The sequence below is a fragment of the Ornithorhynchus anatinus genome, chromosome 21 (genome assembly GCF_004115215.2).
Source record: "Ornithorhynchus anatinus isolate Pmale09 chromosome 21, mOrnAna1.pri.v4, whole genome shotgun sequence".
NCBI classification, from domain to species: domain Eukaryota; kingdom Metazoa; phylum Chordata; class Mammalia; order Monotremata; family Ornithorhynchidae; genus Ornithorhynchus; species Ornithorhynchus anatinus.
In genome coordinates, this window is record NC_041748.1 from 5,941,843 (window position 1) to 5,956,977 (window position 15,135).

General features: G+C 42.1%; 1 protein-coding gene and 1 non-coding gene across 5 annotated transcripts in view; both read right to left on the minus strand.

Moving 5' to 3' along the window:
• The window catches only part of SMOC2 (SPARC related modular calcium binding 2), a 242,717-nt gene that overhangs the window by 154,059 nt on the left and 73,523 nt on the right, over nucleotides 1–15,135 (minus strand). For all 4 annotated transcript variants that reach the window (XM_039915092.1, XM_029049423.2, XM_029049421.2 and 1 more), the window contains exon 3: nucleotides 4,292–4,398. In XM_039915092.1, the coding sequence (XP_039771026.1) occupies nucleotides 4,292–4,398 (107 nt within the window). The remainder of the gene's footprint in view (nucleotides 1–4,291; nucleotides 4,399–15,135) is intronic.
• On the minus strand, nucleotides 269–401 carry LOC114806205. The gene has a single exon (XR_003754241.1). It is a non-coding gene; the product is annotated as a small nucleolar RNA SNORA7 (small nucleolar RNA).

Genomic DNA, 15,135 nt, shown 5'->3' on the forward strand with positions numbered 1-15,135 from the left:
GATTCATTAATTCGGTCATATTTATTGAATGTTTACTGCGTGCAGAGCACTGTCTTGGCTTATGCTGTTGAGTTGTCTCCGACCCATAGCGACTCCCTGGATGCATTTCTCCCAGAACGCCCCACCTCCGTCTGCAATCGTTCTGGTAGTGGATCCATAGACTTTTCTTGGTAAAAAAATATGGAAGTGGTTTCTTCCTCCAAGTCAATTTGAGTCTCCCCCCTCGACTCTCTCCCATGCCGCTGTTGCCCAGCACAGGTGAGTTTTGACACGCAGCAGATTGCCTTCCACTGGCTAGCCCCTGCCCGAGCTAGGAATGGAATGGAATCTGCTTGACTCTCCCTCCCATAGCCAAGACTGGTAGAGTACTGGAAACTCTCCAGGTGCCATCCTGAGAGGGGAACAGAGCACTAAACTAAGCACTAAGATACATATAGACATAATAATAATAATAATAATAATAATGTTGGTATTTGTTAAGCGCTTACTATGTGCCGAGCACTGTTCTAAGCGCTGGGGTAGACATAGGGGAATCAGGTTGTCCCACGTGGGGCTCACAGTCTTAATCCCCATTTTACAGATGAGGGATCTGAGGCACAGAGAAGTTAAGTGACTTGCCCACAGTCACACAGCCGACAAGTGGCAGAGCTGGGATTCGAACTCATGAGCCCTGACTCCAAAGCCCATGCTCTTTCCACTGAGCCACGCTGCTTCTCATAGACATAGTAGAATGGCCAGTGCATCTTTGTCTTCCCATCTGTAGTTAGTCAAACTACAGATGATCTGATTTAAAAATGATAATGGCATTTGTTAGGCGCTTAGTCCTTACTCTGTGATTGATACAGGATCATCAAGTCAGGCAGAGTTCCCGCCTCACACGGGGCTCAAAGTCTAAGGAGGAGGGAGAGCAGATATTTAATCCCCATTTTACAGCTGAGGAAACTGAGACTTGGAGAAATGAAGTGACTTTTACAAGGACATACAGCGGCAAGCGGCAGAGCTGGGGTTTAGAACCCAGGCCTCCTAACTCCCAGGCTAGGGCTCTTTCCACTAGCTCACACTCTTTTCCAACAATTCTAATCCTGTCATTAACTCAATCTATGCCGAGGAAAAGTATCTCAAGAAGAGTCCGTTAGCATTACTTAAAGGTCGGTTAGAATAGCCGAAACTTAACAGGTTATGCATTTTCCCAAATAACTGGGGACTTTTCCGAAATGCTTTCCAATTTTTATTTTGGAGCTTCTTATCAGATGGTTCCAGTCCCCCACAGGTACCACCAAAATTCCTCTAGTAGGAGAAGGGAAAACTGCTTATAGATCCAGAAAGGAAGACCACAGGGACAAAACACATTTATTTGTGCCTTTGTTTTCATGGTACTTTGAAGCACTTACTATGTGCCAGCCAGGGTACTAAGAGCTGAGGTAGATATAAGATAATCGGGCTGGACACAGTCCCTAATCCACACAGGGCTCACAGTCTTCATCCCGATTTTACAGATGAGGTAACTGAGGCAGAGAGAAGTTCAGTGACTTCCCCAAGGTCACAAAGCAGACACCCGGAAGAGCTGAATTAGAACCTGGGTCCTCTGACTCCCAGACCCGTGCTCTTTTCACTTGGCAATGCTGCTTCTCAATGTGTCCCAGTGGCTTTTCTAGGTAAACAGAAAAGAGAAGAGCTATGCTTGCTCTTTGATACTATTTCCAGCTCTTCCACTCACCTCTGTGTGACCCTGGACAAGTTACTTAACCTCTCCATGCCCCTGTTTCCCTATAAAATAATAAATAATAACAATAATGATAATTGTGGTATTTCTTAAGTGCTCAGTCTGTGCCAAGCACTTTACTAACCATTGGGAGAGATACAAGATAATTAGGTCCCACATGACCTCTCGGTCTAAGAAAAAGGCAAAACTGATATAGAATCCCCATTCTGTTGATGAGGGAACTGAGTCGCAAGGAAGTTAAATGACTTGCCCAAGGTCACACAGCAGACAAGTGGTAAAGGTGGGATTACCTAAGAAATGGGTATTAAGTACCCATTCTCTCTCCTTCTTAGATTGGGAGTCTTTGTGGAACAGGGATTGGGTCCAAAAGTATTACAGCTACCCCAGCATTTAGCACATTGCTTAGCACAGAATAAGTTCTTAATACATACCATTATTATTATTATTATTCCAGGCATTTTACAGGTTGAGTAGTCAGTCCTTTGGACTTCTAGGGAGAGGGCTGGGAAAGGAGTAGGGGAGACCTGAGAAAGAAGTTCTAAGAGAAAAAAAATGGCTCACAGACAAAAAAAGGGTAATGGATTTTTTTTTTAAATATGTCAACTGTCTTTAGCATTCAGGGAGGTCCTCATAGACTTCAGGGAGAGAGAGGAGAAGTCCATCTCCATCTTGCCAATTTCACCCTTATTATGGGTACACTATGAGGTACGCTGGATTCTTGGGAATACCGGTTGGAAGTGAAGGGGTGGGAATGTACTCCAAAAATTCTACTAGGAACCCAGCTGATCACACTCTCCTCATCTTGTGACATATCTGGAAATAAATCTCCCTGAGATCCCATGAATGAGAGAAAGAGGAAGCCAGGGAGATAAATACTTTCCCACCAGAGAGGGACTCTCTTACTTGAAGCAAATGTGTGCCTGCTTCAAATGAGAAGCAGCGTGGCTCAGTGGAAAGAGCCCGGGCTTGGGAGTCAGAGGTCATGGGTTCGAATCCTAGCTCTGCCACTTATCAGCTGGGTGACTGTGGGCAAGTCACTTAACTTCTCTGTGCCTCAGTTACCTCATCTATACAATGGGGATGAAGACTGTGAGCCTCACATGGAACAAACTGATGACCCTGCATCTACCCCGGCACTTAGAACAGTGCTCTGCACATAGTAAGCGCTTAATAAATGCCAACATTATTCAATGGAGCAGAAGAAAGTAGGTGGAAGGAAATTGCTTTTTCCTCAGCAATTTTGGAGGAGGATCTTTTTCACCACCAGGAACTCCCAGTGAAAGAGCAGACTTTAGATGGCCCACTCTAAATGATGAGGATAGAGGGAGGGAGGAAGGAAGGGACCAAGAGTCCTCTGACACTCCCCTACTGCTTCAAAATCCTAGTCTGAAGAGACCACAGGACTGACCCAATGTAGCACTACTTGTGATCTAACCATTATTAGACAAAAAACAAATTTTATATGTAAAGCTGAAATGCTTTACAAAGGATAAAATGGCTGTTAATTCTGTTAACTTCAAACCAGATTTTAAAAAGTACTATTCTGTCATAGGCCTGGAAATATCAACAGCAAAGCTTTAGTTGCGGGGTATATTCAATTAATCCATACACACACACATACACACAGATGCACACACATGTAATTAGAATAATTGTATTACTTGCTAAGCGCTTACTATGTGCCAGGTTATGTACTATGTACTTAGTACTATGTACTAAGGTGGATACAAACAAATTAGGTTGGACACAGTCCCTGTCCCACTTGGGGCTCACAGTCTCAATCCCCATCTTACAGATGAGGTAACTAAGGCACAGAGAAATGAAGTGACTTGTCCAAAATCACACAACAGACTAGTGGCAGAGCTGGGATTAAAACCCACAACCTTCTGACTCCTAGGCCCAAGCTCTATCCACTACATCATGCTGGTTCTTGCTGTTGAATAAAACGTTTTCTTTCACCAATCCACGTCTCTCTTCCAACACCTTCCTCCTCAGTGATTTGATTTCCCTACTACCCGATCCAAGACAGAAATGGTCTTGTAAATTCACACACATGCACAGGCAAACACAAATGCATAAAAATACAAAGATACATATACACATTACATGTGAGAAAGGGAAAGAGAGATCATTTAATGAACAGTGCCTGGCACAAAGTAAGCCCTTAACAAATATCATCATTATTATTATTATTATTATTATTAATGGTATTTGTCAAGCACTTACTAGGTGCCAGGCACTGTACTAAGCACTGGGGTCCATGTCCCACATGGGGCCCTCAGTATTAATCCCCATTTTACTGATGAGGCAACTGAGGTGCAGATAAATTAAGTGACTTGGCCAAGGTCATACAGCAAACAAGTGGCAGAGATAGGATTAGAACCCAGCTCCTTCTGACAACCAGGCCCTTGCTCTATCCACTATCCACTCTTCTTCTCACTGTTGAATAGAATAATGTTATTTTCTTTCATCAGTACATGTCTCTCTTCCAACACCTTCCCTCCTCAGCGATGTGATTTCCCTACCACCCCATCCAGGACAGAAAAGCTCTCATGCAAAGCTGGTAACCTGGCTATAGGTGCCGTCGTCATTGCATTCTGGAATGAACACTTGCTGAAATTCCTTCCGGGCTTGTTCCTGGGTGTATTTCCTCTCTGCCACACACCTAGACACATCTAAAAAACATAAGAAAATGTGTGAGATTGTTGAAGCACCATTAGAGAACGTTGCGTGACAGACATTTTGTAGGACTATCAAGAAATCCCCTTCCCTTGATGAAACACACAGTGGATGTTCAATAAATATCAACAGTCCCATTGGGAAAGCAAATGTGGAGGTTAAGAAAGCACAGATAGAGGTGGGAGGATTTTTAAAGAGCTCTCTGTCTCAGTCACCAGCAAACAACTATTTGGAGACCTCTAAGTCTTCTATAGTCTTCTTCTATAGGGGAAGCAGCGTGGCTCAGTGGAAAGAGCCGGGGTTTGGGAATGAGAGGTCATGGGTTCGACTCCCGGCTCTGCTACTTGTCAGCTGTGTGACTGTGGGCGAGTCACTTAACTTCTCTGTGCCTCAGTTACCTCATCTGTAAAATGGGGATTAACTGTGAGCCTCACGTGGGACGACCTGATTACCCTGTATCTACCCCAGTACTTAGAACAGTGCTCTGGACATAGTAAGCGCTTAACAAATACCAACAGTATTATTATTATTCTACAGCCAACACTACAGAGCATTCTTATCTTCCTATCTTACCGCTTTATGGTTTCACTGCCAGGATCTGACATAGGAATTTATGATTCTTAGTCCCTTTCTTGGTAAGAGACATGAAGAAGATATGAAAAAGTCAAAAAATGAAGAAAATAGTGTTTGGCACCCTCGTACCTTTTTGTTATTTTGAAAACTTCTATGAGAAAATTGATTAAATTATTCGATTGAAGAAATCTCCAAACACTTCTGTTAATTGAGCACTTACTGTATGCAGAGCACTGTACTAAGCATTTGGAAGAAGACAATAGAACAATAAACAGACACATTCATTCATTTAATCATATTTACTGAGCGCTTACTGTGTGCTAAGCACTTGCAAGGTACAATTCGGGAACAAATAGAGATAATCTCTGCTCAACAATGGGCTCAGTCTAGAGCCTCACAGTGAGAAGCAGCATGACTTAGTGGAAAGAGCCATGGCTTGGGAGTCAGAGGTCATGGGTTCCAATCCCGGATCCGCCACTTATCAGCTGTGTGACTTTGGGCAGGTCACAATTTCTCTGAGACTCAGTGATCTCATCTGTCAAATGGGGATTAAGACTGTGAACCCCACGTGGGACAATCTTATTACCTTGTATCTACCCCAGCGCTTAGAACAGTACTTGGTACATACTAAGTGCTTAAAAAATAGCATTATTATTATTAGAAGGGGAGAAGGATGAGGAAGCAGCAACGACCCGAGCCTGTAGCCTCTTACGATGGGCAGCCTACCTAATAATAATCTTAATGATGGTATTTGTTAAGCGCTTCCTATGTGCCAAGCACTGTTCTAAGCTCTGGGGTAGATACAAGGTTCTCAGGTTGGACACAGTCCCTGTCCCACATGGGACTCAGAGTCTCAATCCCCATTTTACAGATGAGGTAACTGCGGCACAGAGAAGCAGTGGCTGGTCCAAGTTCATACAGCAGACAGTTGGTAGAGTCAGGATTAGAGCCCATGCCCTTCCGACTCCCAGGCCCATGCTCTATCCACTATGCCATGCTGCTTCTCTGGGGAACATCTTAACTAGGGAATAAGGACCTCTCTAGTTATTTGACATCAAAAAACTGACTAATGTACAAAGCATGTTTTACGTGTTCACATAATTATAGACCCAGATGTGTGTGCCTCAGAACATTTATTGTGTGCATTTATGATTGGAAGTAATACCTTAAATGACACGTCAAGGGATCAAAATAGATGCGTGTCTATCTTACTACCAAGGCAGTGAGTTAGGCACTTGTGGGGAGAGTGCACATTTTTGCTAGATAAATGAGCTTTTTTCTTATCCCTTAGAAAAAGCTCAGTGAGTCAAAGTATCATTTAAGAAAGAGAGTCCTCAAATATAACCAGGAGAAATATCATTTCAGAAAGAGAGTCCCCAAATATAACCATGAGAAATATCCAGTAAATATTGCCAATATTCCTAACGAGGAGAATCATTTCTTCAAAACCTGAACTGAGCATGAAGATTCACAAATGAGGAAGGAGAGTTAAGGAAGTCTTTGCAAACTTTAGCCACTTTTTGTGATCATCAAAATTCATCATCAAAAGATGTGACAACATAAGGAAGGGTACTACTGACTGTCTCAGAATTTCTGTTCAAATGAATGATTTGTCCCCCAGATTCATCTTTTTAATTGTCCAGATCGGTTTAGCCTGTGTGATCTTAAGATAATTTACAAGTTCTCTCCAATGAGTTATTTCAAATACTGATTTTTCAAAACTTTTTCCAATTAGCAAAACTGAAAAATCATTCTGCAAATAGACTTTTGAGCCCTGTTCATTCTTATTAAGAGTTTCTAAGCAGTAGTTACGCAGAGTTTGAGTTTTTCTAGTTGTCATGATCATAACTGAATTCCTACTCTGCGCAAAGAACTGAACATTTATAAAAGTTTATAATCTAATGGGGGAGATATGGAGACACAAATTGTCCATCATACAACAGGTAAAAGAATAACAGTTAAGCTAGTATACAAACAAAATGATAATTTTAAAACAAATAAATATTTATCCAGCTGGTGGGATGAGGATCAGCAAGGAGGGGATTAATCAAAGAATGACTCTGGTGGAATGTAAACTCCTTTTTGATGTGGTATTTATTAATCTCTTACTTTGTGCCAAGCACCGAACTAGGCACTGGGGTACTTACAAGATAATCGGGTTGGACAGAGTCTCTGACCCACCGGGGTCCCACAGCCTTAATCTCCGTCTTACAGATGGGGAACTGAGGCATAGAGAAGTTGAGCGACTTTCTCAAGGTCACACAGCGGATAAGTGGCCGAAGCAGGATTAAAACCCAGGTCCTTCTGACTCCCAAGCTCACTTGGAAAGGTACACTTGGAAGGTTTGCCTCGGAGAAGAGAACAGACTGCACATTTCCACCACTGTGAATTAGCCCAGTCTTCAGTGTTACATATATTATTACGCTTCTCTAGAACTGCTGAATCCCATATTGCTAACCTATGTTTTTAAGAAAACTCCATTAGCCAAGCTTCAGTGCCGTTAATGCTTACTCTTAGTTTGGCATGACTACTCCGCACTTAGCAACATGTGGTTTTAATGTAGCCTGTGTTTTAACTGAGGATAAATCACTTCTTTAGTGGACTCCTGTCCTAATTTTTGAATATAACATGCGGTTTGACCGTCTAAAAGGAAAAGTGATATAACTTGCAGAATTCAAAATTGCTTCCTCAGTATGGCTAAAGTTGTAAATCGCATCTAAATTTTGAATGATCATGGAACGTGCCAGAAAAAGATAAATTCTCTAACAACTTGCCGGGCTTCATTCCTAGCCTGGATCTGGAGTCTTTTAGAACACCTGATCTAATACTCCCCAAAATCATAAGTTTCAATTTTAAGGAAATATTATATTCCAGGCCCAAGCCCAGAATTTATTCATATGAAAGATTTTAAAGATTAGTCACACAGACTTTTATGGGGCTGTTTAAATCATACCATAAAGCAACTTTGTAAAGCTCTCAATAATGCTGTCATATAATGGATAGCCTACCTCAGTCTTTCTCTTGACTTCCATTTAAATTTTTTTCTTTGCCTGATTGTGTGGCCTGAGAAACTTGTGGCAATTCTGCAACTTTTTTTATGGCATTCATTGAGTGCTTACTGTGTTCCGGACATAGGCCTGGACTTAGAGTTAGGGTAGATACAAGGCAATCAGGATGGACACAGTCCATGTCCCACATGGGGCTCATAGTCTTAAACCCTACATTACAAATGAGGTAACTGAGAAGTTAAATGACTTGCCCAAGGCCACATAGCAGGTGAGTGGAGGAGCCAGCATTAGGACCCAGATATTTCTGACTCCCAGGCCCGTGCTCTATCCAGATGCAATCCTTGGTCTATAAGGAGTGGAAAAGGACAGATCCAGAAACCTTTCAAAAAATTGGGATCGAAGGTGACGTGTCATTCACTCTTCTATTTGTACCTTATTAGAATTCAATTTTCCCCCTTTGGGCTTTACCAACCAATCATTGGTATTCACTGAGGGGAAGCAGCGTGGCTCAGTGGAAAAAGAGCCTGGGCTTCGGAGTCAGAGGTCATGAGTTCGACTCCCGGCTCTACCACTTGTCAGCTGTGTGACTGTGGGCGAGTCACTTAACTTCTCTGTGCTTCAGTTACCTCATCTGTAAAATGGGGATTAACTGTGAGCCTCACGTGGGACGACCTGATTACCCTGTATCTACCCCAGCGCTTAGAACAGTGCTCTGCACATAGTAAGCGCTTAACAAATACCAAAATTATTATTGAGTGCTTACTGGGTTCAGAGCTGTGTCCCAAACTTCAAACCCTTTACTCTCCAACCCCAAAATGCTTAATATCTGCACTATATCAGTGAAGAAGCAAAGTGTATTTCTCAGGCTTTCAAGCATTACTTCAAAGCTACTTCTCCCACTCTCATCTCTTCTCCCACTTCCTTCCACATCTCCCTGACTTGCTCCCTTTGTTCTTCACTCTTCCCAGCCCAAAGTACTTATATACACAGTTGTAATTTATTTATTTATGTTAATATGTGTCTGTCCCCACCCAGCCGGTAAGCTCATTGTACTATCCTAAGAGCATAGTAATAATAATAATGATGTTGGTATTTGTTAAGCGCTTACTATGTGCAGAGCATTGTTCTAAGCGCTGGGGGAGTTACAGGGGAATCAGGTTGTCCCATGTGGGGCTCACAGTCTTAATCCCCATTTTCCAGATGAGGGAACTGGGGCACAGAGAAGTTAAGTGACTTGCCCACAGTCACACAGCTGACAAGTGGCGGAACAGTGTTCTGCACCCAGTAAGCACTCAATAAATACGATTGAATGAATGAATGCATTTGTTAAGTAAAGTTAGCTATATCCTCATCTGTAAAATTCATTCATTTTGTATTTATTGAGGCTTACTGGGTGCAGAGCACGGTACTAAGCGTAAAATGGGGACTAAGACTGTAAACCTCATGTGGAACAGGGACAGTGTCCAACCTAATTGGCTTAAATCCACCCCAGCACTTAGTACAGTGCCTGGCACATAGTAAGCATTTAAAAAGTACCACAATTCCTATTATCATTATATATGCATGTCATTCCAATTTTCAGATACTTGTGCCAATCATTCAATCAATCAGTACTATTTATTGATTTCTAACTGTATACAGAGCAGTGTACTAAGTGTCTGGGAGCACTGTACTAAACATTTGGCTGAGTACAGTATCACAGAGTTGGTAGAAATGTTTCCTGCCCCCAAGGAGTTTAGAGTCTCAAAGAGGAGGCAGACATTAAAATAAATTATGGATACTAATCAATCAGTCAAAAGGATTTATTGAATGCTTACTGCGTGCAGAGCACTGTACTAAGAACCTGGGAGAGTACAGTACAACAGAGTTGATAAGCACTGTCCCTACCCACAAAGAGTCCGCAGTCCAGCAGATATGCACATAAGTGCTATGAGACTGAGGGTGGGGTGAATAAAAAGTGCTTCACAGCGTGGCTTAGTGGAAAGAGCACGGGCTTGAGAGTCAGAAGACATGGGTTCTAATCCCTGCCCTGCCGCTTGTCTCCGGTGTGGTCTTAGGCAAGCCAATTAACTTCTCTGTGTCTCAGTTACCTCATCTGTAAAATGGGGGTTAAGAATGTGAGCCCCATGTGGGACAACCTGATTAGCTTGCATCTAGCCCAGTGCTTAGAACAGCGCTTGGCACATAGTAAGTGCTTAACAAATACCGTAATAATTAATTATAGATCCATGTGCAGAGATGATGCAGAAAGGAGAGGGAGTAGGGGAAATGAGAGCTTAGTTGGGAAAAGCCTCTTGGAGGAAATGTGATTTTATTAAGGATTTTAAGGAAGAGTGATTGATGTTCTTTTGTATATGAAAGGGAAGGAAGTTCCAGGCCAGAGGGAAGGATATGGGCTCTGCACACAGTAAGCACTCAATAAGTGCTATTGATGATTGATTGGGAAAAGCATTGGCAGAGAGATAGTTGAGATCGAGGTGCAATGAGTAGGTTGACGTGGATGGGCTGAGTTGGAGTAGGAAATCAACACAGTAAGGTAGGAAAGGGAGAGCTGATTGAGCACTTTAAAGTCGACGCTAAGGCTTTTCAGTTTGATGTGGACTTGGATGGTCATCCAATGGAGATCCTTCAGGAGTGGGAGGGATGTGGATTGAACTTTTTTTAGAACTTTCATCCAGTAGAAGAGTGACATATGGGCTGGAGTGGGGAGAGACAGGAGGCCAGGAGGCAGCAAGGAGGCTGATGCAGTAGTCAAGGCGGGATAGGATAAGTGCTTGGATCAGTGGAGTAGCAGTTTGGATGGAGAGTCAAGGGTGGATTTTAGTGCTGTCGTAAAGATAAAACTGATAGGATTTGGTAAGAAATTCAATATGTGGTTTGATTGAGAGAGATGAGTAGAGGATAATGCCAAGATTACGGGCTTGAGAGACAGGGAGAATTGTGGTGATGTCTACAGTGTTGGGACAGATGGGGGAGGACAGGGTTTGGGCAGGAAAATGAGGAGTCGTGTTTTGGTTTGAGGTGTCAACGGGAACTCCAAGTAGATGTGTCCTGAAGGCAGGAGGAAATATGAGACCTCAGAGAAGGAGAGAGGTCAGGGAGATTTGGGAGCAAATGAGGGAGTGGGTGTAGCAGGGGACCCAGAACTGAGGCTTGAGGGTCTGCCACAGGAAGAGGGTGGGAGACAGAGGAGGAGCCCTTGAAACAGACTGAGAAGGAGTGGCCAGAGTGATAGGAAGAGAAGAAGAAGAGGACAGTGTCACTCAAGCTAATATTAGATAGTTTCCTGGTGAAAGGGGTGGTCCACAGAGTCCAGTGCATCTGAGAGGTCGAGGAGAAGAATAGCATAGAGGCTGTTGGATTTGGCAAGAAGATGGTCATTGGTGACCTTAGAGGGGACGGTTTCTGTGGAGGGAAGGGGGCGGAAGCCAGTTGGAGGGGGTCAAGGAGAAAATTGGAGGAGAGGAAGTAGAAACAGCAGGTGTAGACCACTCACTCATTAAGTTTGGACAGGAATAGTGGGAAGGAGTTGTACCACACAGTTTTGATTATATTTTCAACGTTAGTTGTTCAGATTGAATTTTCAAAGCAAAAATGTGTGACTTTCCCGTTCACAGTGGTGGTCACTTCCTAAACAGAGCAAATTAAATGAGTGTATTAAAATCGATTTTAAAATCATTATAAACCTTAGGAGGATGGTTAAAAGTGGTTAGTGAGGTGCCCGATGATGGTTGTAGAATCGGAAGAGGGGTCAGGTTCATAATAATAATAATAATAATGTTGGTATTTGTTAAGCGCTTACTATGTGCCGAGCACCGTTCTAAGCGCTGGGGTAGACACAGGGGAATCAGGTCGTCCCACGTGGGGCTCACAGTCTTCATCCCCATTTTACAGATGAGGGAACTAAGGCACCGAGAAGTGAAGTGACTTGCCCAAAGTCACACAGCTGACGAGTGGCAGAGCTGGGGTTCGAACCCATGACCTCTGACTCCAAAGCCCGGGCTCTTTTCCACTGAGATAAACATATGTTGTAAAAAGCAGAACGAAAACATAACAAAGGTTCTTAATGTGACTAGATCAGGAGTGTCTATAATAGGGCAAGTCATTAATTTCTCATGGACTTTCCTTGAGTTCCACTTTAGGACTTTTGGGTAGCAAAACTGACTCGTGAAAACTGTAACCAATCTACTCAGACTTGGATTTTTGTAACTTTACTACTGGCCCAAGGAAGGTGTTCTTACCTTTTACAGAGACTGGATTAAAAGATGTGAGATGACCATCCAATTTAAGTAGTTAAATTGTTATTAAAACAATCATAAACTAAGCACTTCCCTATTCACGTATAATCTGGTTGGCTAATACAAGATTCAAGAAGCAGCACGGCTTCCTGGATAAAGGACGGACCTGGGAGTAAGAAGAACCTGGATTCTAATCCTAGCTCTGCCATATGTCTGCTGTGTGACCTGGGCTAGTTGCTTAACTTCTCTGTGTTTCAGTTCCCTCATTTATAAAATGGGGATTAAGAGTTTGAGCCCCATGTGGAACAAGCACTGTGTCCAACCCAATTACCTTTTATCTACTCCAGTGCCTGAGACAGTGCTTGGCACATAGTAAGAGCTTACCAAGTACCATAATTATTATTAATTATTATTCTCAATTAAAGACAACTGGGTAGAGGAACTTTGGGAGTTTGTTGTTAGTGTATCCATTCCTGGACAAATATAAACTATCAGAACTATATAGAAGAGATAGTAGCCTCAGTTCTAATCCTAAGAAATTCATTTATTTTAAATACTATAAGACACTTAAAGTCTAGAGTGGAGAATGTGAGATGTTCACAGTTGCAAGGTAAACTGTAATTATCAGACAAACATCGGCTAAAATATAAAGGCACTCCATTATGTATATATTATATATATATATATATATATATATATATAAATCAAGAATAAACATGATCAACAAATTTGAACAATGGAATTTAGGGAAAAACCCCACTAAAACTGAAAAAAATACATTTTATTTGAAATTCCAAGCATATTTTGATGTTTTTCTGTTCATTTCATGAACCTGAGACTAAAGGTAGAACCTTTTGTTATGTCTGCTATAGCCTATAAAAACAGGCATTTCTAAACACCAAACCTATTTAGAGCATCATAAAAGACCTGAAGTAAACCTATGTTGGCTAGAGTTTCTGCAAAAGGACAGATATGATTAAAAGTGCCAACCTCAATATCGTTTGTAACGACTGTTTAGGACAGACCAAGAATTTCTTTCGGAAGGGAGGAAAGGCCTGCCTTAGGAACTAAGTACTCTAGAACAGAATTCTGATTAAATGCCTTTAAAAGAAAAAGAACTTGTGAATTTACATCTTAGTTGAGAGCAGCTTGTTTAGGGACAAAGAGTTGGCTTCTTTCAAGTCTGTCAGATAAAATGAGTTAATTCATATTCTTGTTAAGGCTGAAAGATGCTCTTTAATGGATGAAATTTTCTTTCGAGGATAGACTGAAAAGATTAGGACTCTTCCGTCTGGGAAGGTGAAGACTGAGAGGAGATGTGGTAAAAGCTATAAAGTGAGGAAGGATTTGGATAGGGCGAATGATCACCAAATACCCAACACCAGTATGATGAGACACCCACTGAATCTTAAATGTAGTCAGCTCCAAACAAACCAGAGATGCACAGAGGAAAGTATATTTATGGAATTTGTTAAACCATGAAGCTGGGCAAATGGAATTTGACTCGATTCATAGATAATTCCAAAAACCTTTCCTAGAAGGAGAGTAAAGGTTGAAGGGACAAAAGTTGCGGGACGAATATCCAGGAGGGCAGACATTAACACGGTGATCTGGTGCCACTGTCAGACAGAAACCTGGGCTGATTGAACCATGGGACTGACTCAGCAGTGACTTTATGCAAGGTCTTTCGTTCTTTCCTCTATAAAAGTAGCCTTTGAACCCTATATCTCAGAAAAACTGACCTGAGGTCAACTGGAGGACTCTTTTCTAAAACTTCTCTGATGATTGTGAAAAATATAAAAAGGTTAACTTTAAAAGGGAAAAGTAATAAAATAAATATATGCTTAACTTGGGCCTTCTTTTTTTCTTCAGTAAGGCAGAGGCTCCCCTTTCGGTTGCAAGTAGAAAGTTTCCAGTACTCTACCAGTCTCGGCTACGGGAGGCATAGTAGAGGTCTTCCCATTCCATTCCTAGCTTGGGCACCGGCTAGAGAGTGGAAGTCAATCTGCCACAAGTCAAAACTCACCCATGCTGGGCAGCAGCAGAGAGGGCGGAAACTGGAGTTTACTCCGCGGAAGGCGGCAGTGGTAAACCACTTCCATATTTTTACCAAGAAAACTCTATGGATCCACTCCTAGAACAATTGCAGATGGACAGTGGGGCGTTCTGGGAGAGATGTGTCCTTGGTGTCGCTATGGGTCAGAAACGACTCGAAGGCATCAGACAAGACAAGACAAGGCACTTCTGTTAATAATGATAGGGACAATTAGGACAGACGAGGTTTGCAAAAAAAAAATGGTTAAGAATGAAGAAGGGGGTGCAGGAGAGCAAACACTTAGGAACATTAGAGGCAAAGGAAGATTCTAGATACATCAAAGCTATCCAGAGCACTCTGACTCTGCTCTGTGGGACCAACATTATTGAAGAATCTTCACTTCAACTTTTTCTTGATCCACACAACCAGGCTGGGACCTGGAAAAGGCAAATCTAGAACTTAGTTATTTTAAGAAAATAGCTCCATCATCATCACTGATGTTACATTACTCCTCTTGTAAATGCCCTGATTTTTTTCCACAGCTCTGGAAGCAGTTTCGTGAGAAACGTCCAATATCCTCAGGGGTTCAGTTCCAAATAATCGTGGGGCATAATCTTGCAAGGAACAGGGGCTTTCTCAGGAGATTACCAAGATTAAAAACTTTGTACCTAGCAAACTTAACTCGGATGAAAGATACTATAAATAAGTACAAAGATTTTTTACAACAATAAGACATTATTAGGCCAGATTAACATCCTGTAGAATACGGTAGAAGTTCTCGCCTTGTGAGAACAAAAGTTTTGAGAAATCCTCCTAATAATAGTAATAGTAATGGTAAGAATTTGCATCCTTGCATAGGGTAAGAATTTGGTCTTAGGA